The 22,806-nt window shown below is 39.4% G+C and overlaps 1 protein-coding gene across 1 annotated transcript in view; it reads left to right on the top strand.

Moving 5' to 3' along the window:
• CHN2 (chimerin 2) overlaps positions 1–22,806 on the top strand; it is a 162,274-nt gene that overhangs the window by 89,428 nt on the left and 50,040 nt on the right. Inside the window, exons 4-6 of the mRNA XM_032695241.1 lie at positions 1,477–1,508; positions 4,638–4,751; positions 6,312–6,600. Of these exons, the coding sequence (XP_032551132.1) occupies positions 1,477–1,508; positions 4,638–4,751; positions 6,312–6,600 (435 nt within the window). The remainder of the gene's footprint in view (positions 1–1,476; positions 1,509–4,637; positions 4,752–6,311; positions 6,601–22,806) is intronic.

The following is a 22,806-nucleotide window of genomic DNA, read 5'->3' as shown; positions in this document are numbered from 1 at the left end:
TGTACAGACTTTTGTTCATCTTGTGCTGTGTTGTAGCCTCAGTGACTGCAGGGTAGAAATTCAACTGCTTCGCTTTAGTGCATGGCGTGTAGATTATTGAATCAAAAAAAAAAATGTGACAGTTATGCATTTGCTATTCAGGAAAAGAAAAAAAGAAAAAAGGAAAAAAGGAAAACCTTCATCAATTTAAAATTTTTATGAGCGAAATAATGAGATATCATGAAAACAAGAACAAGAGCTCTTGTTTCCAGCCAGATAAAATGGGGTAAAATCACCTAATTTTTTTTTTATGCTAAAGGATGAAACAGTTTTATGCTAAAGGATGAAACAGTCTTGAAACCACAATTTCTCTACGTGTGTGTTAGCATGCATGAAGTAGTAATTCCATTGATATAGACTTCTTTATTGAGATATACAGGCACTCAGATAATCTTTTTCAATAATTTGGAGAATTTATGTGTATCTTCTATGAAGTTCTGTCCTGCTTCTTGTATGAAAGCACTGACTGAAGCTGCAGCGCGGCGAGACGACACCATTGAAAAGTGCTGCAGCCGGGAGAAGGGGCAGCTCTTTATAAAGCCACCTCTATGGGAATACGCCTGAAAAAAAAAACCCCAACCCTGTGAAGTAATTAGCGACGGCCGCGCGCCTGTTAATTGGCCGAGCCCCCGTCAGGGCCCGTGCAAGGCGGGGGAGCGGCGCCCCCTGCCGGCCCCGCCCGGCCCCGCCGCGGGGATGGGGGGACACGGGCCGAGGGGGGACACTGGGAGCCGCTGTTTTGGGAGCGAGTCGCGGTGCCAGGCCTGCCCGGGGCTTCTGGGTGAGGCAGTGACCTCCCTAAAAGTTGGTTCAACGATCTTTGAAATAACTGGGAGGCTTTCCGGCAACTTGGACTGTGCTCTGGGTCCGGCCCGCAAATTCTTGAGACTTCTAGGATTTTGAGGCTTATGTCTAAATAAAGAAACCTTTTTTTCCCCAAGAATATTAAATTTTTTATCTTCCATCTGTAGCCATATATAGGCAACATTTGCAAAAAATGCAAATAAATGGTATCTAAATGTACATAAATATGTATAGTATATGTACATATTGTATATATAACATATATAAATGTATACAAAGTGTATATAACAAAAATAGTCTTACTTTATATTATAAATACTAGATTGGCAAAACTGTAGTAAAATATTCTTTATCTGCTTGGTCAGATTTTATACAATTAGGTGTAGTTCTATTTTTTCACCACTGATACATGTTATTTCTCCCAGAAATCCATCAATAAAACCATCTCCTCTGTATTTCATTTTTTTCTTCTTCTGCATTGTCACACTCCAGTCACCGTTTTAAAACTGCAGAACTTCATCACTTAGATGGGTGCAGTAGTCCTCATTAATATACAAGTATAATTTATTTTTCTGTAGTTGATTTTAAAATGAATATGTTTTTAATATTTTTTTCCTTTCTTTCAAAATTTAGGTGGAGAACAGGCCAAAGTATTATGGAAGAGAGTAAGTATTTTCCTCTTTCATATATTTGTTGGGTGTATCCAAAAGTTATTGTTCTAGAACTAAAAAAGAAAGACACAATAGAGGTCTAATAAAATATTTAATTTTACCTTTCACTTCAACTAGGAGCCAAATATATTGAAAGCCTAATGATTTAGCTATGTTTCAGTCCAGCACTGCTGCTCACAATCCATGGATTATGCTGCTGTGTGAGCCTGCATGTTTATTTTGCTTTTCTCATGAGAGTTTGGGAAAAGAAATATTGTCTGAGGTACTTCATCCTTTTTTGGTTTTGGTTGTCGCTTATACGTCCCAGTGGTCCTGCAATGGCCTAGGGAGGAGAGAAGCACGTGTCTCTCTCACTGCCTTTTTGTGTATGTTCCTATGCTTTCCCCATCCTACACGGCTGTGGAAGTGTGTGTGTATCCTACTGCATGTGTAAATGCTGTTCTCCCTGCTGAAGTTACGAGGTTCAAAATACCCAAAGAAGAGGTGTATTTTTATTGTAAGGAATATAACAAACCACTAGAATATAATTCCTTTGTGCTCAGCAGTCTTCTTGCCCCTAAATAGCTTGGAAGGGGCTGGGTCATGGGTCATGGGTCATAGCATGGAGATTTGGGCCGGTGAAGTTGAGGGGCGTTGCCACCGCAGCAGCCACCCAGACCTGGCATTTGGCCTTTACTAATCTGCTGAGACCCAGCCCTTATCTCTTACTTAGATCCCATGTTCTCCTTTTCCTCCCATCCCAGACCATCTGTGTTTAATGATCCTTTTCTACCATCAGAAACCTCAAGAGCCAGTAGCTTTGCCCCTAATTACCAAAGTTTCATTTTTTAAATATTGTCTTTAGCAGCAAGGAATTCAGATCTAGCCACTGGAGTACAACAGAGCTGAAGACAGTACATAGTTGACTAACACATCACATTTCCTACAGCAGGACTTGTAAAACCATTGCTGGAGTCTCTTATCCAGGGACCCACCTGGGTTTGTGGAGCAGCAGGGCTAGTGGAAGCTGTAAGATATCACCTTGGTGAACCTGCCCATGCGAGATCACATTATTTGTTATCATACAGAAAGAAGATTTCAGAAGCACTGGGGAAGTTCTATAAAAACAACTGACTCAGTGTTTAGTGGTGCTTGGAAAGAGAAACAGGAATTTTTAGGTAAAGAAACTGAAAAAAAATATTACTATATAAATCTGTGATGTGGCTGCATTTTAAATAGGGCATATAGTTCTAGTGCCTCTCTACCCCTTCCTCCTCTATCCTTTTTACAGAGGTTCTACAAGAAATGAAAGGTATGGCGAAGGACAACAATGGTGGAGTAAAGGGATGCAACTAGGGATAGCAGCTCTTACCACAGATAAAAATGAACAGGTCTTCCTCAGTGAGTGTCCAAGAGAGGGACATGCACAGTGTCCTTCTCAAGTTCGTTGCCATGGGCAGCTGCAGAGACCAAAAGCACCAAGATCTTAAAGGGCTTACAAGTGAGATTCTCAAATTCATGAAGGGTAAGGTCACAACTGATCAGACACAATTGTGGCTAAGCCAGTGATGGATGGACAGGGATGTGAAGTGAAAGAAATATGTCACTGCTTCCTACAGTCCTTCTGTAAGCATTTCTTGTCAGCTGCTGTCAGAAGCAGGCATCTGAGTTCAGGGGAACTTGTACCCTGTACAGGCTGTTTTCATGCTCTTAAAAAAATGTACTAAAATATCTATAAGAAAGCTTGGATTACCCAGTGCTTACCACCCATGGATAAAGAAATTTCACAGGTGCCCCAAGTATTTGTGAAATGGATCACAGGGGGAGCTTTTGTCCGAATATCTAACCTACAGCCTGGTATGTTTTATAATACATTTATTTTGGGGAATAGCTTATGCTCATTATTTGTAATTAGAATTATGAATTGCCTTAAGTTTACTCGTAAAGTCATGCTTAAATTATGTCATTTAGGGGATGATCATTTCAATTTGGATGGAACAGTGAGTGTGTTCCCCACCTGTAGAGACAGAAAAGATTAATCAAGTTATGTTACTTTTAATAAAAAGTCACTCTGGAAAGGTCACCTAAACCTAATATTTTCAACATATATTAGTTATGAAAAGACAACATAAAGAGGACGGAACAACAATTGCATTTACATCCAACGTGTTTTTCTTCTCTTTCACTTCCTCCCCAGAGGCAGTGTTAGGGATGTGCCACTTCATATGTATTGTCAGAAAAGATAAAATGCTGAAGGCCAGTACCTTTTAATGCTTTTTTTCAAACAGCAGCAAAAATAGAAACTTTCAAAACTGCTGAAGAGACCCTCAGAGATTTATCAGCTAGCAAAATGTGCGTAGGAGTTAAAACTCAAACTGCTGTCAAGACTGCATTTATACTGATGGAGAAATCACTGCTAAATATTGATTATCATAAGGTTAATTGTGCATCCTAGGCCCTCTTTCTTTCTTAAAATAGCAATGACAAAAGAATCAAAGAAGTATTGCTTTTCTCCAACACTGAATGAGGACCTCATTGGAATGAAGAAAACAGTGTTTTTCTCAGTACTATTCTGTACCTTCCTCCACTTTAATATATGCAGAATGGAATTTTGAATAATTGTTTCCATTTTTGTCTCAGTTTCCCTTACAAATTTGAGGAAGCATTGTTAATATAAAAATTAAGCAAACTGATAATAAGAAAGACCTATAATTTTAATTATATTTAAATATTTATGTATATATATAAAAATAACTACATACTTAAATATAATAATTCAATGTTTTAAAAATGCCTTTGTGCCTAGTTTTCAATTCTGTTGTAAGGCCTCTAGAAAGGAAACAAGGAATAGGAGTATCGACTCGTAGAAGAGAAAAGTTGTGAAAAGACAGGGCATTTACAGAAAATAATCTTTGGGTGCTGTTGATTGTTATATTGACTGAAACTGCATATAGAGTGTAATTTTTGTTTTGTCTCTGTGCTGAACTTGTCCAGGCTGGATGACTGTTCTGCTGCTTGGACACTCTCCTGATGGCTTGGATCACAATGCTCTAGAGTGCTGAAGTTTTTGAATGGTTTCTGGGGTGGAGGAGGAGGTGTTTCTGGTTGGATTGTTGTGTAAGTCACCGGAATGTCTTCCCTTAGGTTTCACGGGATCATTTCTCGGGAGCAAGCAGATGAAATACTTGCTGGCGTAGAAGGAGCATATATTCTTAGAGAAAGCCAGCGGCAACCCGGCTGCTATACTCTTGCTCTCAGGTAAATGGTGTTTTAATAGAGGCTTACAGTTCACATGTAAATGTGTTTAACGGAGGGGATTATATCAGCTTGTTGTAGAAATACATTGTGAAGCATGGAATGCTGCTGCTCGAAGAAGTAAGAGTCTATTATTAAACTGAAGGAAAAATTCAGTTGTAACCCTAGCTACAAACTCACTGCCCCTCACAGGTGCCTTTCCTTGAAAATACGTCCACTCCTTGCTTAGCTGTGTCATTCAAAACCTGCCCACGCAAGTCTTAAAGATGCTGTGGGTTAGTGGCAAGAGGACAAGATACTCAGTTGGGTTTTGACAAATCAAACTCATTGGCAATACTTTGCAATTTTTATAGCATTATTGCTTCTGTGAGACATGCACAAACTAAAAGTCTGCATTTTTACCCTTCTGCTGGTAAACTAGGAGGAAAAATCCTTTGAGGACTTACCCTAAGTGTCTGTGATACAGTGCTGAAATCATGCTTAAAATTTGTATTGATGTGCAGATGGTAAAGCTGGAAAAGCTAGTGAGTCATGCCAACTAAAAAGTGGTGTAAATTAAAACCAACTTCTGTCAGCTGAAAAAGAACAAACACAATTTTTTAGAGTTTTGGAGAGAGGTTTCAAAATAAAATGTTGAAAAAATACTAAAGGAAGAGAATTGTGGCAAAATGCCTATTGTTTTGATGCAACAGCATGATTTCTAAACCCATACGGATAATAATTTGTGGAATCAAAACCTGAATTTGATTATAAATTAGGAATTCATATGAAAAATGTGGGTGAAAAATAAGAGACTTAAACACTTTGATTTAAATTCCTAATAAAGTATGCAGAGATATGCAGTTTTGATGCAATATAAGGACCATTTAACCCAATATCATATCTTTGAATCCTTTAAGCAATAGTGGGATTCCAACCTCGGTGTTGCAAACTGAATGTGCTACTACAGCACTCTGATTTTTAAAACATTTTAAAAAACCCCAATAGATTACACCTGCCATAAATAGGACCAAAGTTTTCCCACATAACTTTAGGTATTTAATTGGGCCCTGAATTAGGAGCTTTGTCTCCCTACCTTCCTCAGAGAGCGTGATTCAGGCCCTTAGAATTTGAATTACTTGCTAGAGATGCCCATCTCTCTTCATTGAGTGTAAATATGCCCATAGTGGTTAAGCATGGGCTTTCTGCACCTCAAAAATGATTCAGGATGGAAAAGCCTTTAACACAGTTATGCATCCCAGTGTAGGGCCTTGTCAGTGCAAACCTGCCTTTCCAATTGCTGTGCTAGTTCCCACAGGAGTTAGATTTAATCACGTACATCTGGGTGACGTAGCTTGTCGTGGAGACTTGGCCTCAGCTCTGTGGTCCAGTCCATGTGATGCAGTCAAGTTTGGGTTCAAACTTGGGTTGGTCTCTCCACAGAGATCCAGTTGCAGCTGTGTGCATGTTCCATATGTAATCCAGACATATAGGTTTGTCAGTGAAATCATCTCCTGAGTGTTTTGCCAGTCTGAATTCTCTCTCTCTTTCTTCTCTCCCTCCACTTTTTTTTGGTATTTGCAGATTTGGTAATCAGACCCTAAACTACAGGCTGTTCTATGATGGGAAGCACTTTGTTGGGGAAAAAAGGTTCGAATCAATCCACGATCTGGTTACAGATGGCTTGATAACATTGTATATAGAAACAAAGGCTTCTGAGTATATTTCCAAAATGACTACAAACCCCATATATGAGCACATTGGATATGCCACTTTGCTTAGAGAAAAAGTGTCCCGGAGGCTGAGCAGAACAAAAAATGAATCCTCAAGAAAAGCAAGTGTAACAAGTGAAGAAAATACTCCAGTTGAAAAGGTAAGTATTCGGTTTCAAATCTGGGGAATTAATACCAGTCTTTCTATCAAATCTAAGAGGAATACTTTGATAAGTATTGCTATCCCACTGAAAAGTTTACATCCTGTTAATATGATATTGGCTCCAAACTCATATTTGACTGGAGCTTATGGTGAAAACTCCAGTAAGTACCAAATGCAAATGTTTTCACCATGAAAATATAATGGTATATACCATTTAACTTAAGAACTGCATCTAAAATTGATCACAAGTTATATTTATCCATGTATGCTCAAGCATTTTCCACAGTAGGATTGTGAATCTGGTTCCCACTGACCCTTCACCACAGCTCAAGTTTGTTACCTTTCTGTACATGGTCCAAAGCTCCTCTTCTCTGCCAAGCCTTTGGTGGATGGGTCTCAAATTGGAATACTGTGTGTTTTCTTCCCTTTCTTCTCATGGATCTTAAATTGGGATGTTATCTGTTTGCTTCCATTTCTTCTTGCTCTTCTCATTTGAAGTGGGCTTTCCTTGATCTCCTTCTCATGCACCTGTATCCCATAGCATTGTATGGACTAGGACTTATTTATATGATGATAAATTGAGAATTCTGTGCAATTAGGAACCATCTGAAGATGTAAAATTAGGAATTATTTTACATATGAGAAACAGCCTTGTAAGCAGTGATGTGGATGTTTTCACTTCCTGGGTGGTAACTTTTTTTTGAGTCTGGTCCTTGTGCTGAATTGACTTACTGACATTTGTTAAGTGCACTTCTGCAGCATGACTGTTGATTTTAGTGTTTGGTATGCTGGCTGGCTAGTTGAGAACTAGAGACAGTTTGGGAAGCAGGGAGTGAATTTGCTGTCATGCAGTCATGAAGAACATGAAAATAGATCAGCTTCTCTGTATGTATCCTCGTCTCTCTTGGACATTTCTGGCAGAATTATCTGTTGGGTTCACATATCTGCATTGGCTGATTATGTACTGGTTTGGATTTCTCAGTAATAATAATTTCTTGAATAATTGATCTGACATGTAAACATCCTCTGTAACAAATTAATTCCATTAACAATGACATTTTTTAGGGAAGGTGTACTGACACAGGGAAGGCCTTTGGAGAGCGGTACAACAACAAGTTCTCCATTCACGTTTTATTTCAAAATTGACCTACTGATGACAATAGCTTTTGTTTCAATTGAATGGTATTTTAGTATTTGAGAGGAGTAGATGCCATTAAAACATCCAATGTTCCTTCAGTTGATTCCTGTGATTGGACACTAATTGATATTTAATTCTGTAACAGGCATAAGAAAGGGAATTTTTGCTTTATTTAAGGCACAATAAGAAGTAGACATAGTGCAGTGTGACAAACTTTTTTTGTGTTGGTGTTTTTGTGTAACAGAATGGTCCAGAGGTCGTTCTGGAACTGGACCATCACTGGGATGATTGTAAATATTATTACATTACTGTAGTGTAATAAAGCAATCCTGACAATCAAAGATCGTGCTACATTCTCTAGGAAATCAGGAGAATTTGTTTTGTGCAAGGAAATATACAGTTTCAAAATTGTTTCATTTTACTTACAGTTCTTGCAGTTGAGGAGCAATGGTCTTTTGTAATTCTCAAAGGCCTCAGAGGGATTTGCTCTAGTACTGTATATTTCACAATAGATTGTCTTTTCTGTTGTGCTCGGGGTTGGACGTCATTCTTAAGGTTGGTACTGTAAAAACTCTTTTAGGCCAACAGAAGGCAAACTGTTGCTGAAGGGCCCTGTGCCCTCTCTCCTTCATCACCGCCTCTTTGCTGACCTACAGTTTTATGCAGCTACACAATAGGTGACACGAAAAAATGGCTCTAGATTAAAACTGACCCAGCTAGAAGAAAAAACACATGAATTTTCAGCCAGATCTGCTACCTGATCCACCTCACATGAGTGGAAATGCAGCACAGAGGAGAAAGTAAGACTCTTCTCTCATAACAGCTCAAAAAAATTATCATCTTGGCTTAAAGTGAGTGGAGTGCTGCATTCTTAGTTCCAGATACCTGTGCTTGAAAATGTTTGGACTTGTAACACACTGTCAATAGTGAAAACACATCTCTGGACCTCATTAGTGATTGTATTAGGTCTTCTTTTGTATTGTAGCTGAATGAAATTTAAATGTTTAGAGTATTATTTACCTCTGAGGTGGTTCATGATGTGAAAGGCAGTACCCCAGGTCCTTACCCTACAAGGACTGGTGTTCATATAGATTTCTGTATGCGCAGGCAGTAGCAGCCTGCAAGGCTGGGCTGTATGGCTGTGCTGTCATATAAAAATAGCTGGCTTCAGTTAAGCCACTATATTGTTGGCAACCCTTTCTGCCTTCTTCCCACTGAGGGGAAGAGCAGAAGGAGGAATAGCAGCTGTCTCTAACATATTTTCCTTGCCAGGAGAAGTAGGAGCAATCACAGCTATAAGAGGAGTGGGCTAAATAGGCAAGGGAATCTGCTCACAAGCTGAAGACCTGGTGTAGCAACTGAAGCCTGTGTTGATGGTCAGGACTCCCAGTGGGCTTCTCTATTGGTACCAGTACTTTTCTAGTATCTTGTGTGAAAAAAAGATCACATCAACTAAATTATTAGCAACTGTAAAAAAGCTCACAGAAGTCTGTATGGTGAAGCCTACTGTAGCTGCTTTTGATTCATATGTTCCTGGGGAAAGCTCACGATAGGTTTGATAGCAGACAAAGACTCAGGGGTCATCTTCCCATTTGTTCCTTTCAGTAGCCTCAGATAAAGTATGGACTGGGCTTTGGAATAAACTAGTGAATTTTCGAGCATTTGTTAGTACTAACATATAGGGACTAAGGAGGATAAAGGGAACGTAATGTTTGTTTTTATATAAACTTTAGAAGTCCTCAAATACAACAATATTAAGGGGAAGTAATAGTTCAGTGAGAGCTGTATCAGATGTTTTGCTTGAGGTGCCGTGTGTTGTACAGCATTTTAGGCAAAGGCCATGGTTTGCCCACAAATCACAACCTTCACTCACTTCAATTACTGCAATAAATTTCAGACCCCTAGAAGTAAGTGAATGAATATTCAGCATGACGTTTTTCTGCAAAGCAAATTCTTTGCTGCATGTGTGAAAAATCATTGGTTTTTCTTCTCTGGCCAGTTTTACAGGTAAAATGTTGTTTTTCAGTTACTGAGCTGGTTTATTTGAAAGTGCTGCCTAGAGTATTTTGAGTGTTTCAGAAATGGTGGGAGAAAGCCATACATGCAGGACAGAAACTTTCATTGTATCTCAGGAATAAGATGAGAATTCAATGCTTTAAGGTTAAGCATCAGTACTCCTCTTACCGATTAGGCTCTTTACAAGTGAGATTTTGTTTCATACTGAAACAAATTCCAGAGTGTGAAAGTGCAGCTGAAGGCGTTCATCTCCTTAGTGGGTTTGTTAACGCCATCCAGGGAGTCTGTTCTTTCTGTCACCTCCCATGATGACAGCGGAGATGATTCGATGTCTCAGTCACTCCAGTGCCATCGCTCGCCATGGGGTAGGTCGGTGGAGAGGGGCCACCAAGGCACAGGCTGGCAGGAGGAGCCAGCATTCAGATCAGATGTCTTGGTACTGCCTGGGGTACCTGTCTGTTCCCATAATGATAATTTCTTTGAGGTTGTAATTAGTGGAGTCATGCCCATTCCAGAAGGGAGATGCGATAATTGGGCTGGATTAAGCTGTTGTTGTTCATGTCTTCTTATCCAACACTTTTTGCAATAGGCCTAAGAAAACATTTATGCTTTGAAGTATTTAATGCGGGTGTTTCATCCAGAAGTTATTTCTGTCTGACTTTAGGTATCTGCTTGATTTTTAGACACAGATTCCAAATTTTGGTCTGAATAGTTTAACAGATGCTTAATCTGAAAGGAGCCATGATGATTTTAAGGAATGAAGTGTTGTGGGAGAACAGCGTGCTGCAAATACTTTCTTACTGGTGTAGGCACTTGTCATTTTAATGGGATCCAGCTTCAACAAGGATTTTGGATAGAGAAATTGGGGTTTTTTTGCAAAGAACATTTGAAGATCACATGTTGTCTGTTTAGGATTATGATTTAAACTTGGGCAAGTTGTGATCACCTGCTTTATGTTTGTTCTGCTTATGGAATATGCTGTACTTGCGTCAAATAAACACATACTAGAAGATGTAGAGCAGATAAGTACCTGATATTGGTACATACTGTAATTAATTGCCAGTAGTTCAAGTTAATGGTGAATGTAGAAGAAGTGTAACTTGCTGTAAGCAATTAATCTTCACATTTAGGAGAGAAAAAATTGCAGGAGACTGTCAGTAAAATATGTAGTTCTGAAACATTTATCGCTATTACATTTTCCTGCAAATGCTGCTCTTAACTGTGTCAGCGGTCTTTGTGTCCCAGACAAGGGGAAAAAAAAAATCTTCCATTCTAATCTCTAATCCTACCTCAGCAAGTGTAATTTGGGAAAATATATTCAAAGAATTGAAATGTTGGAAGTAAATGCAAGCTGGAGTTTCATGAATGCTCTGATCAGGTAAAATCTGTTGCAGTTGCTGATGAGAAGTCATCGTGGTTCCCTGCTCTTGCACTTTCAATCCCACTCCTGTGACCTGCCCTGTGCACTACTGCAGCCATCCCTTGCCTTGGGTGGGACCTGGATGCCCTGTGTCAGGCAAAGGCTTTGCCCCACACCTTGTTTCTTTGCTAAGCTGGTCTGATGAGAACAGTAGGCTGGAGTTAAAGAAAACCTTTGGCAGCATTTGAGCTTAATGTGTTTGCAAAAAGAATGATCTTAACCTATCTGACAGGGGACAAACTGTTGAGAAATGCAGTAAAGATTAAGGAAGGCTTTTTCAGTGCCAGGTCTCTGCTTACATGGATCCTGGCAAAGCTCCCATCAACTTCTCTCCTAGTCAGATCTGGCTCAAACATACCAGCTCAAAAATACTGGCTCAGTTCAAACATACCGGTTGTACATGAAATATGAGTTTGCTTGAAGCCTGAGCTGGAGTGTTTGTTCTGCTCTCTGGATGAAAGTACATGCCAGAAGCAGCACGAGACATTTAATGATGATGGTCTGTACAGAACAGTGTAGCAGTTCGAGCTAAACCAAGAGCGAGGTGTATGTGGAGTCTACACTTCACAGAAGGACAATGCAGAAAACTGTTGCTGTTTGACATGGTAACCTCTCTGTATCTGTTTTGCTGTAACTCATAACTGGACCTTGAAGTGCGAATGACAGAGCCCATAGTTAATACTGCAGCTAGAACTAAAGAGCTGAAATGATAAGCATATTATGGAGTCTGGGAGGCTGTAGATTTCCTTGGCAGAAAATCCAACACCAGTAATAGACAGATAAGAAAGCTATTCCTGTTAAGGCAAAGGTGACAGAAAAGGAAGAATAACTTTGCTAGCAGTTGTAGTTGATATTACTGTCCTCATTAGTTATGCTGCTCACACACAGTTTCCCATAGAAGAAAATGCAGGACTTCCAGGAAAAAATATTTTCTAACATCTCCTAATTGAAGATGTAATCTGGTTTGGAAACTATATTTTAGGGGCACTGCAGTTTTTCTTACATCAAAACTCTACAAGAGACAGTCAATTTTAAGACAACCTCTGGTTTCATTCAATTTTTGTAAGTATTTGCACTTCTACATTGTTATTCACACCACGTTCCTTTCTGAAGGGTTTTTAGCCTCATACTTGCCACTCCAATTGAAAATTGGAGTGAAAATTCAATTCTTCATTGAATTTTCTAACTGCTGTTAGCCAATAATAAAGAAATCTTTTCAGTCTTCCATTTATTCATTATTCTTCCAATTCTGCAGCTCCTCTAAACCTCTCATGGTCCTATTACAGGTTGCTAGATAGTGTTTAATTCTCTGCTGGGATGTCTATCCAGATGCTGAGCATTTCCTTCCACAGGAGGGCTGCAGGGTACTGCGCTGTCCCAGCAGCAGATCTTGGGGTTAAGAAGATAATGAGCAGAAACATCTGTTCCTGCAGACTCTGGGCTAGAAACACACTGATAATTTGACGTGGTGTGTTTTACATTGCTTTCAACTCCCTGCTTTTTGCAGCATGCTTGGTCAGAACAAATTAAAATGCTCACTTCTACATGGTCATTAACAACTGACCATCGTCTTTTATTAGAGGCTATAATCTCACTCCTGTATGCACAACCACAGAATTCACAAGGGACTTCTCCCTGGCTGTACTGATTTTGCCTAGAAGATGCTCAGACACCACACTGATAAAAGCAACATAAAGCCTGTTCACAGAGGTGGCCTTTATCTGCAGAGTTAAGTAATACATGCAGGGATAAAAGGTGTGTGGCACTTTTGCTGCTAGAAGCAACAAACTAATACATCAAAATGACTTTGGGAGTAATGAATTCCTCTCATCAGTCACTCGGGCTTGTCCTGCAAAAGTAGTATTCTACACACAGGTTACTTACATGTACATACTTAATTGCAGCGTGTCATGACATGAGTACTTAACTACATACCTGACTGTCTTCTTTAAATGTTAGCAATTCAACAGTGATTCCATCCAGAATATTCTTTGGTATTATACCACAGCGAGGAGGAGTTTATATTAATACAGTAGATCTACTAGCATATGTATTTTAGTAAACAGTGTTGTATTTCAAATGACAAATATCATCACACTGAAAATATAGTCAGCTGATCGTTTTCTTTTGCCCTTCAATATTGGCATTCTGTTGTGTTTTCCAGCTGTGTCTCTTTACAGCTTTTTGTTTGTTTAAAGCATCGTAAATATAAAATGGGCAATATATAAGATATAAAAATAAGAAAGCTACCATAGTACAATCATGGAAAGCATCTTTCAATTCCTTCCCTCTAGCTGTCTATGTTTCTGCACAATATAAGGGACACTGCTTTGTAGTTGACTGCGGCACTCCTATTACCTAATATTTTGCCTCATTGAGCAAGGATTTCTGAAAGGAATAATTTGGATTAATTTTAACAGTCGTCGAAATTGAGGGATTCAAGAGAAAGAGAGGTTCCATTGCAAAGTATTTGCTTACTTTGCTTCCCTGAACTGTTAACATCTCTCCAGGTTCCTGGTTTATGTTATGTTATTACTGTCAGCTTAGAATTCATTTTTGCCTTAAGCATATAAGTGATATGATTATGCCTGAAGAGAGCTTGTAAGTTGGAGACAATACTGATTTACACAAATGACATGATGCAGTGGGTATAATCTGATCCAAATACTTCTGAATTAAGGGGAAGACCCCCAAGGATTTCACTGAGTCTTGGAGCAATTCAGGGCATCGCTAAGCATATGGAGCAAAGGTAAATATGAAGTTTGTTACCACCAAAGTGCTTCCCAATCCAGAGTTTTTGAAAGGTAGCCAAGTGGAGGTGATGTGAAACCTTCATGTCTGAATACCACAACTGTAGATTGAAATTTTCTTGAATGAGAATGTCAGTTTAGTACTAAAAAATTATTCGATACACCAGAAGCACTTATAATAGTCTTAAGGCAAATGCCACTTGGCTCTTCAAGTACAGTACTATATCTGCAGCTAGGCTTTGCTGAATACATAAATTAATCTTTTTCTCCTGGGTATTTTCCTGTTATGAGCATGTTAATAATTCTACCAAAGCTAAATGTTTGTTGCATAAAACTCATGCTTGCTTCAATGTATTAAAAATAAAAGCTTACATGAGGGTATTTTATCTTAGCTTTTATATTCTTTACACAGTTTGATGGCATTAAATTCGTACAAACAAACTTCCATAGGGATTGGGATGGAGCCTTCAGCATAAACATTTCATTTGTCTAGCCACTGGAAAATGAAAAGACATTTTTTAAGTAAAAATCTGTACTTGATTATCTTGCATGAATCTTGAGACACTGTGTAGGAATAGGCACTAAAATTTTACAAGCACCTTTGAACTGCCATGTTTTGATCTTGGAAGACAAGTGTTCCACTTCTTAAGTATAAGAGAGGTATTAATTTCTGTTGGTGGAGGACTTTGAATTAGTGTCAAAAGGAAAGTATTTAAATAATGACTAGTATTTTTTCTTTATATTTTGTTTAGAAAATTTTTTGTCACTTGCATGTTTAGGTTATACATTTTCTTGGCTAATCATAAAGAAAAAATAATCTGTCCTCTGTGTTCCTGATGGACATGACAAGAGATGATAGAACTGAAATACAGTGATGGACATTGCAGATTAGCTATTAAGGGGGGGCAAAAAAAACAACAGTGAAACACTGGGATAGAGTGCCTGGTAGGGGCTGACAAAATCACCCTCATTGTAAGGCATAGAAACATGTTAGAAAACATCTGGAAGAAATGGCATGGATAGCATGTATACCTGAGGCAGACAGGAGAAAAACTGCCTACAGTGTCTTCTAGTCCTTTTCTCTCTGTTTTTTTGGATCTGAAAATACATTATTTAGGCTCTGATTCATCTTGGCTAGATCAAGACATCTTACTAATAAAGCTAAGGAGCAGTTATTTGATTCCTCCCAATGCGAGAAGGGTACATCCCACCTTCAATTCAGAATTGCCACTGCACTAGAGAGGAATTAACGGCAGCCACAACCCTAATGTCCAAGGCTTCCACAAAAGGCTTAATGCTACCCACGATACACTAAGTTCTTCCTCTTCTATATCCTCTACAGACCTGCCAAGGAAAGCCTGGTTTTCTATGTCCCTATGTGCTGACTAGCACTTGTTCCATCATGCTCTAGATATTATCCTTTCTGACCATAAAATGTGTATGTCATATTCACAGAGTGTCTTCTTCCATACCCCAGGTGCAGTAGGTTTCATCCCTGAGGCATGTGGGTACTTGACTGAACTCAGGTGCAGAGCCCCAGCAAATGCACTCTTTTTGTCTGGGCTCTCACCACAGAGAGCCAGGTTAGCAGCCTGCACTCACACCCTGCAGCTGGGATACTGGGAATCCAGGTGCAGGTATCTCCCTGGTCACCTTCAGGCTGGGTCAGCAGCTGTCAGTCGGGCACGGTCTCAGGTAGTAGAACTCGACAGCGCTGCGGGGCAGGAGAAGGCAGCAGCCTCAGCAGAATGACAGCTAGTACTGGCCATAGAGAAACATGTGTTGTTGACTGTTCTCAGCAGAGTTTTGACTACAAAGGTCGGGAACCACCAGTACTTTTTATAACTGCTCATATTTGGAGAAGAGGACTCTGTGGTGTGAAAAATACAAATCGTAACAGTGGGCTCTTTCTTGTAATGTATTCTCAGCCCTGGAGAACAGTGGGACTGCTCACAGTCATCAGCATGGCTTATAAAGAATGAATACTGCCAGTTAGACTTGATTGCCTTTTGGTAGATTTACAAAAGTACAGAATGAAAAGAATGCAGCAGATGCAGAATAATTGGATTTTTAGCAAAGTAGTACAATGTCTCATGAAATCGCACTCTTGACATTAATTCAAATTGGTTGGCTCATGAACATGGTTTCATGGACCAAAAATAGGTAGAGGAATTTCAAGCAAAGAATAGAGATAGACAACAACGTGATAAGCTGGGGAAAGGTGGCTGATGAAGTACTGCAGGGACAGGAGCTTCATTTAAGATTTTTATTGATCTGGAAAAAGTGCAAATAAGATATTACCAAAAACTCAGGATGGGTTGGGCTATGATGTCACTCAGTATAAGAATTTAATCCCTAGGAACATAATGCGTGTATATGACAGAAATATCAAGAGAATCTCAATTAGAATTCGTAAGCAGACAATTTGGCATGTTTTAAGCACATAGAAAGGAGCCAAGCCACATACCTGCAGTAGCTCTTCTTTGGGGAGAGTCATTTGCATTTGAGCCAGGTGTGCCACTATTAAGCAGGGGCTGGAGGTGACAAAGGGGAACACTGCCATACCTTCAGGAGAAATTGTCTCCACTGCTTGTGGAGATGTTACACTTTGAAAGCCTCTTTCCCTGATTTTCTACTGGTTCATCCATCCATCAAAACAGTACCTATTGCTGTGGTAACTCATCCCCTTTTGGCAAGCTGTAAGGCAGAAATAGTGCTTCACCTTCTCAGGTTAATTGTGCTCAGTTAATTGTGCAGGGAGAGGTGGAAAGTCCAGGCCAGGTGCCATTTGACTGATGGTACAAGGCAGCTTTTCTGAAGTCTCTAAGGCTTCTTTGGGACCTTGACAGCAGGAGTGACTCTCCAGGGTCAATTTTCAGTGCCTTTTGGATTTCTCATGGCAGTCTGAGCTGTGGGCTCCTCGAAAAAGAAAGACGGGCTGGGAGTGTAGCTTGGCCATTTGTCAGAGTCCTTCAGGAACAAAATATTCCCTCAACAAGAAGTTGAGATGGAGCTTTTTGGGGAGGGGAGGGATGGGACAAATCTGAAGAAGGCTTCTGCATATAACTCTGCTATACTCTATACAACCTAGACTTGCAGGGAACAGCTTGGGAGGAATCAATCAAGATGATTTGTGAATGAAATTGTTCCAATTAAACACTAGGTGGCATATTTACGTTAGGGTTTCCAGGGACTGAATTAGGTGCTGACACCCATTTGTGCTTGTGCAATGAGTGGTTTCATGGGAACATGACCATCTGATGCCTTTTTTTAACAACAAGTATTCATCTTGTTCTTAAAAAATGTGACATGAAGACACCATTGCTTACTTCAGCCTTAAAGTTAGTCTTTAGCTTCTCAAAGTCACTTTTGTTTTAAAACACAGATTATGAAATGTGCAATTGGGAATAGGTATGTACACGGCAACAGTCGACAGAAGGGCCCAGTCTGAAAGGACTTGTGTAAATAGTGAGGGGGTTAATATGCAAAGACATAGTATGATTTACTTGTTTTGCTTGTCTGAAAGGCTGGATATATAATGCATATATAATGCATTTAAAAATTCAAATGAAGAAAACCTAATATTAATCCTTATGTGAATGAAAAGCACAGCTTTTGATTTCACGGCTGGTGTTTTAAGGTAATGGCATCTAGTGGTTAGGGCTAAATGCTCATTGGCAGAAAATATGCCTTTATTCAGCATGTCTGTGTGAAACTTGCTACATCAACCAGGCTGCAGTTTTATGTACGTTATTGCTTCTCCATCAGTGAAAGAATAAAAGCAGCTCTCTTTTGTTGTGTGAAGAAATGCCTTTTCACAAAGTTCATTGTTGAGAAAAGCCAATGTCACAGCCATCACCAGCGCAGAGCACTTAGCCTCTATCAAAAAAATCCTATATTTAGTATGTCTGGTCTGAAAATTCTTATTTCTTGCTATGGATATTTTAAGAAGACAAATAGATACTTTGAACTAATTGCAGATACTGTGTAGTTAAACTTCCTTAGTACAAGAGGTATCTGTAATGCTGGTTGCACAGGTTATTGCAACTCTCCCTGGAAGGGAGTTGTAGGTTGCTGACCCACATCCCCCACCAGCCAGAATTCTGGGATGAACCCTGCCGTCTGTCAGCCTGCTTTGCCATAACTCATGTATGGATCTCTGAGTTGACAGAACTGGTTATAGCTATTTAGTGTGAGCTCTTACAAACAAAATTGGCCATGTAAAAAGGGGGCTAAATATATAGGTCTGAGCTGGGGTATGCTCATGCCAGTGCTGAGGAGTGTGGCAAATAGACCTTGCCATGGGAACAGGATTATGAGGATACATCCTTTCCTTGCTAACACTAATTGTACCCCAGACATGCCTGTCCCCTTCAAAGGTAAAACTTTTCCATCCTCTCCTCATGCGCAATAAGTCTGTAGCTAGTACACTATATGATGCCAGAGAATGTGGTAGGGCAAAAGCTGGACCTAATTGCAGCCTGCCAGTACCTGAAGAAAGCCTACAAGAAAGATGGAGAGAGACTATAAGGGCATGTAGTGACAGGATGAGGGGGAATGGCTTCAAACTGATTAGATATTAGGAAGAAATTCTGTACTGTGAGGGTGTTGAGACACTGATAGAGGTTGCCAAGAGAAATTGTGGCTGCCACATCCCTTGAAGTATTCAAGGCCGAGTTGGATGTAGCTCTGAGCAACATGGTCTAGTGAAAGGTGTCCCTGCCCATGACAGGGGGCTTGGAATTAGATGATTTTCAAAGTCCTCTCCAACTCAAACCATTCTATGATTCTGTGATTCTACGATTTTAACAGCTTGCCTTAGGACATCAAAACTGTGTCCAAAACATCTGTGCTCTGGCATCAGGAGAGTCTGGTCAGGTTTGTACCACAAAAATTAATTGATGCCTATTTCATTTTCAGTAGTTTTGATGCCAGTGTTCTCTAAGGTTTTTATGGCTGTTGTTTTTGCAGGTCTCAGAAAAATACTAGTAGACCAGCATGTAGTTTGGGCAGTGAACAGCTGTCCTACATGCAGTGGCTGGATCCCTGGCTGCTGCTGGGCTGCATTCACAAAGCTGTGGTTTACAACCTAGGTACATAGAGAAACACCTGGGCAACTCTTTCAAATAAATTAATTCTTTTTATTGATATATTTTAGGAAGTAGGTGAAAAATAATTTCCCTTTATTTCCCTCTTTCCCTCCCTTTAATTTGATCAATCCAACCAATGCACTTTCCTAAATCCATCTGGTCTATAATGCATTGCCGAATGTGAGGCCAAGTGAATTTACAGACAGAGCTTAAGGCACTTCCAGAATGACTGAAAATGAAGTATACTGCCAGTGACTGGACTAAAGAGAGTGTATTTTCAAGGACATTGTTCATATGATTTGGTTTCTTGTAGACCTCAAAGTACTAGGAATTAAGGGAAAAGTCTGGATTGTGGTTTCTTTGTGGGCTGGCAGAATCCCAGTTGAATAAAGTCAAGTCATCATGTGATATAACTTGCTTTTTATGAGACACTGCATGCAATGTGGGATTTCATATAACTTCAACATGATACTTTGTAGGGAATTTTTCCATGTGTGGTTTTTTTAATGAGCTCTCAATTCAGTGGCTTGTTTTCCTTCTCCACATGCGAGCAGTGCACAAGCTCTGTATCATCCGCCTATAGACAGTGAATTTTGTGAGAAAATACAAAACCTTCTGTAATTTCCTTTGTTCTATTTCTCACTAAATTTTATGTAGCAAATTTAAAAAAAAAAAAAAAGAAAAAAAAGTAGCTAGGGTACATGTAGCATTTTTTTCCTTTGCAGGTCACAGCATATGCTCTCCAACAGAGGTGCGATACTGCCCCAGTTGAAATGAGAGCAAGCCTGCATAGCCATGGGTCGAGGCACATTGCTGTCCCATTAGAGCTGCCCAGAACTAGAAATGTGGACAAGTATGTTGTGATATACACCCACAGAGTCCAGCCTGTTAAGCAGTTACAGCATAGGCAGCTCGTACAGCCATTCCAGGCAGCTTGTTCAATCCATCAGCTCAAGTGCAGTTCACAGAGCATGTGGGTTAATGCTCTGACCAGGTTACCTGGAGATTTTGGCACATGCATCTTACTGGATGACAGTAATGGAGAGATTAAAGCACTGCACATTAGAAGTGTCTTTTAAGTAGAATTTTGTACTGGGAATAAATCAGTCCATTTAGTTCCATTTAGTATCTAGAGTTTCTACTACACAAGCAGAACATCTCGCTTACAGTAATATTCAAGATTGGACTTGGGAATGAACTGCTATATCAGCTAGTTGCCTGAGCTATCTATGGAATAACAAATATTCATATCTTCTCAAACTCAGAAGAACCCTCTTTGTGCTAACAGATGGAGATGGCGAGCTTGATTCTTCTGCAAATTATATTTGAAGTAGAAGATTGCAAATAAAGGGACAGTGACTGAAATGTTAATATTTTTCCATTTTATTGCCCGTCTATTTTCCTTTTACATGAGTTCAAATAGTTGAATAAATATAAGAATCATGACATTAATAAGAAAAAGGAGATTAAAAATTTCAGCCATCAGCAGCCTTTCTGAGTGTATATAAATTGGGTTAACAGTTGTGGAGGTTTGCACTCTAACACCACCACCTACTTTTATCTTGTCAGGTGCTGCTAAGAATAATGTAGTATTTTGAATAGTTGTACTTTTAGAGATGTGTGCAAGAATCTAGGAAATGTCCTTGAATATTTAATATTCCAATAAACAGATGAAAAAATAAGTTAATTCAGTATTTGATAGCACTTCCAATCCATCATAACATACTCAGAGCTAACTGAGAAAAGAATATATTCCTATAAGTTTTTGTTATTTTTTCCTTCCATAAAAATTTAAAAGATAAATTTGTGCATAGAAAATAAGTCTTGATTTTTGCATCTTCATATTACTTTAAAGAACACAAGTTCTGCATTATCTTCAAGGGAAAAAAACAAATACAGTAGAATTCAGCAAAACTGAGTATTTATTGCAACAGGGAAGATGCATTTTTCACAAGACTTAAAAAAGAGCTGAGGAAGTAGGAGAGGGTTACTTGTCTCCCTGCAAGAGAGAAATTGGCAAATAGGAAACAGTTCTATAATAACTCATGTGGGACTGTGGAGCATTTTGGATTAGCTATGCACCACAGGTAATACTAGTTTATCTTTTTATTATTGTTGTTTTGTTCGCAATTCAGTGTATTTCAAGATGCTATCCATGGCCTTTTGGGGTATAATTACATTTTTCACTTGATCTGTAATTTAGTAGCTGGAACAAGAAGACAAAAGGTTATTTGGAATCAGACCTGACAGCCAGGAGGCCGAAGTGCTTACATTAGTCTGCCTTCTGACAGGTCTATGCCTCATGTTTCGCCTATGCATGTGTTTGTGATATATCTAAAAAGCAAGAAACTTAGTAAAAAGGATTCTCAGCCCACACATAGGTACAGGCAAAACACACAATAATGAGCATTGAACTGCCTTATTTTCAGCAGGATACCTGTTGGTTTTTTTTTTGGCTTGCTTTCACTGAACCTGATGAAAACAAATGTCACACAGAGCATCAAAGGATGCCTTTTTCCTTCCATTAGCAGTGCATATTCTGTTGAACTTGAATCCATGTTATTGAGCTGGTTGTCTGCCTTACCATTTTTATACAGCCCAGTTGGTGGGTTCGTCCTGTTGCCTGGTGTATTGAAAATCTGTTGTGTTGATGTGTTTGGCATTTGATAGCCAAAATAGTGGGAAGTTCTTCACTATCCACCCTTCACCACTGTAGAGTTAAATGCTGTACCCAGATGGATTAATGTTTGCATCTCAGCAGTAGGAGAGATCCCTTCTCCTGGCTTCCACTGAGTCCTTATCTCCTCTGCTATTGCACAAATGGCTTTACATGTTGACACTTCCTTCGATTTCCAGAAAGGAAGGCAAAGATACACAAACAGAGACTTTAGGACAGAAATGCAGATCTGTCTTGTTCAAGAGTCATGTGTCAGTGGCTGTGGTAATTAGGGTTGTTTTGTAAATATGGTCTCATGATGGTTTATTTGTAATAGTGATATTGATGCACAATGTATTTTGTATACCTAACTGCCCTCAGAAGTCAGTTTGTAGAGGAGTGGGCTTGGTGAGAGGATGTTAAGGAGACACACTTGTGCTAGTGGAACTGCCACTGAAGGTCAGGGTTGTACCGAAGCGTGTGTCCGTGACAAGACAAGACAAGATCAGGCCTATTTTTGCATAGTAGTCAGGGCCAGTGAGGTGTTGCAGCCAAAGCCTCGGATAAATCCCAAAAGAAAAGTACAGCCTCTAGCAGATTTTCCTTTCATTAACATCTCTTTATTGATCTCAGTGGCAAACACAGAAAAGACAGCTATTGGGAAAAAACTACAGAGCCATGAGAGACAGAAACAATAGCAGAAATGGCATTAAAAAGGTTTAAAAAAATTATTTAGTGTTCTCAATCATCAGCCTTTTTTCCTTGAACATTCTTCTGTGGCACAATGTCAAAGTCAAAACATTTTTCCTTAATTAGACTTTTACAGAGGTCTTGATAGTTGAGACTTCTGGATCTAAAAACTGCAGAATTTTTAAAACATCTGTATAGGCAAGAGTAAAACAAATGCAGAAAAGATAGTGCTAGAAATTTCATCAGATTTAGTTGCCAAAGCCTGAATTTCCAAATTCCGCTGACTTTAAGGAATCTTCACTCAGGTGAGTAGATAAGCATGTGATTTACATTTAAACATAGCAACACAGGGATGTGGTGAGACACTGACTGTGGACAGTGAGGTAGAAGCAAAGCACAGGTTTGAACGTAGCAGCTTTTGGCTCTTAGTTCATCCCTTGGTTC

This window comes from Chiroxiphia lanceolata, chromosome 1 (assembly GCF_009829145.1).
Source record: "Chiroxiphia lanceolata isolate bChiLan1 chromosome 1, bChiLan1.pri, whole genome shotgun sequence".
Classification (NCBI taxonomy): Eukaryota; Metazoa; Chordata; class Aves; order Passeriformes; family Pipridae; genus Chiroxiphia; species Chiroxiphia lanceolata.
The sequence above is the reverse complement of the archived record's forward strand: the minus strand, read 5'-3'. Positions and strand labels throughout refer to the sequence as shown.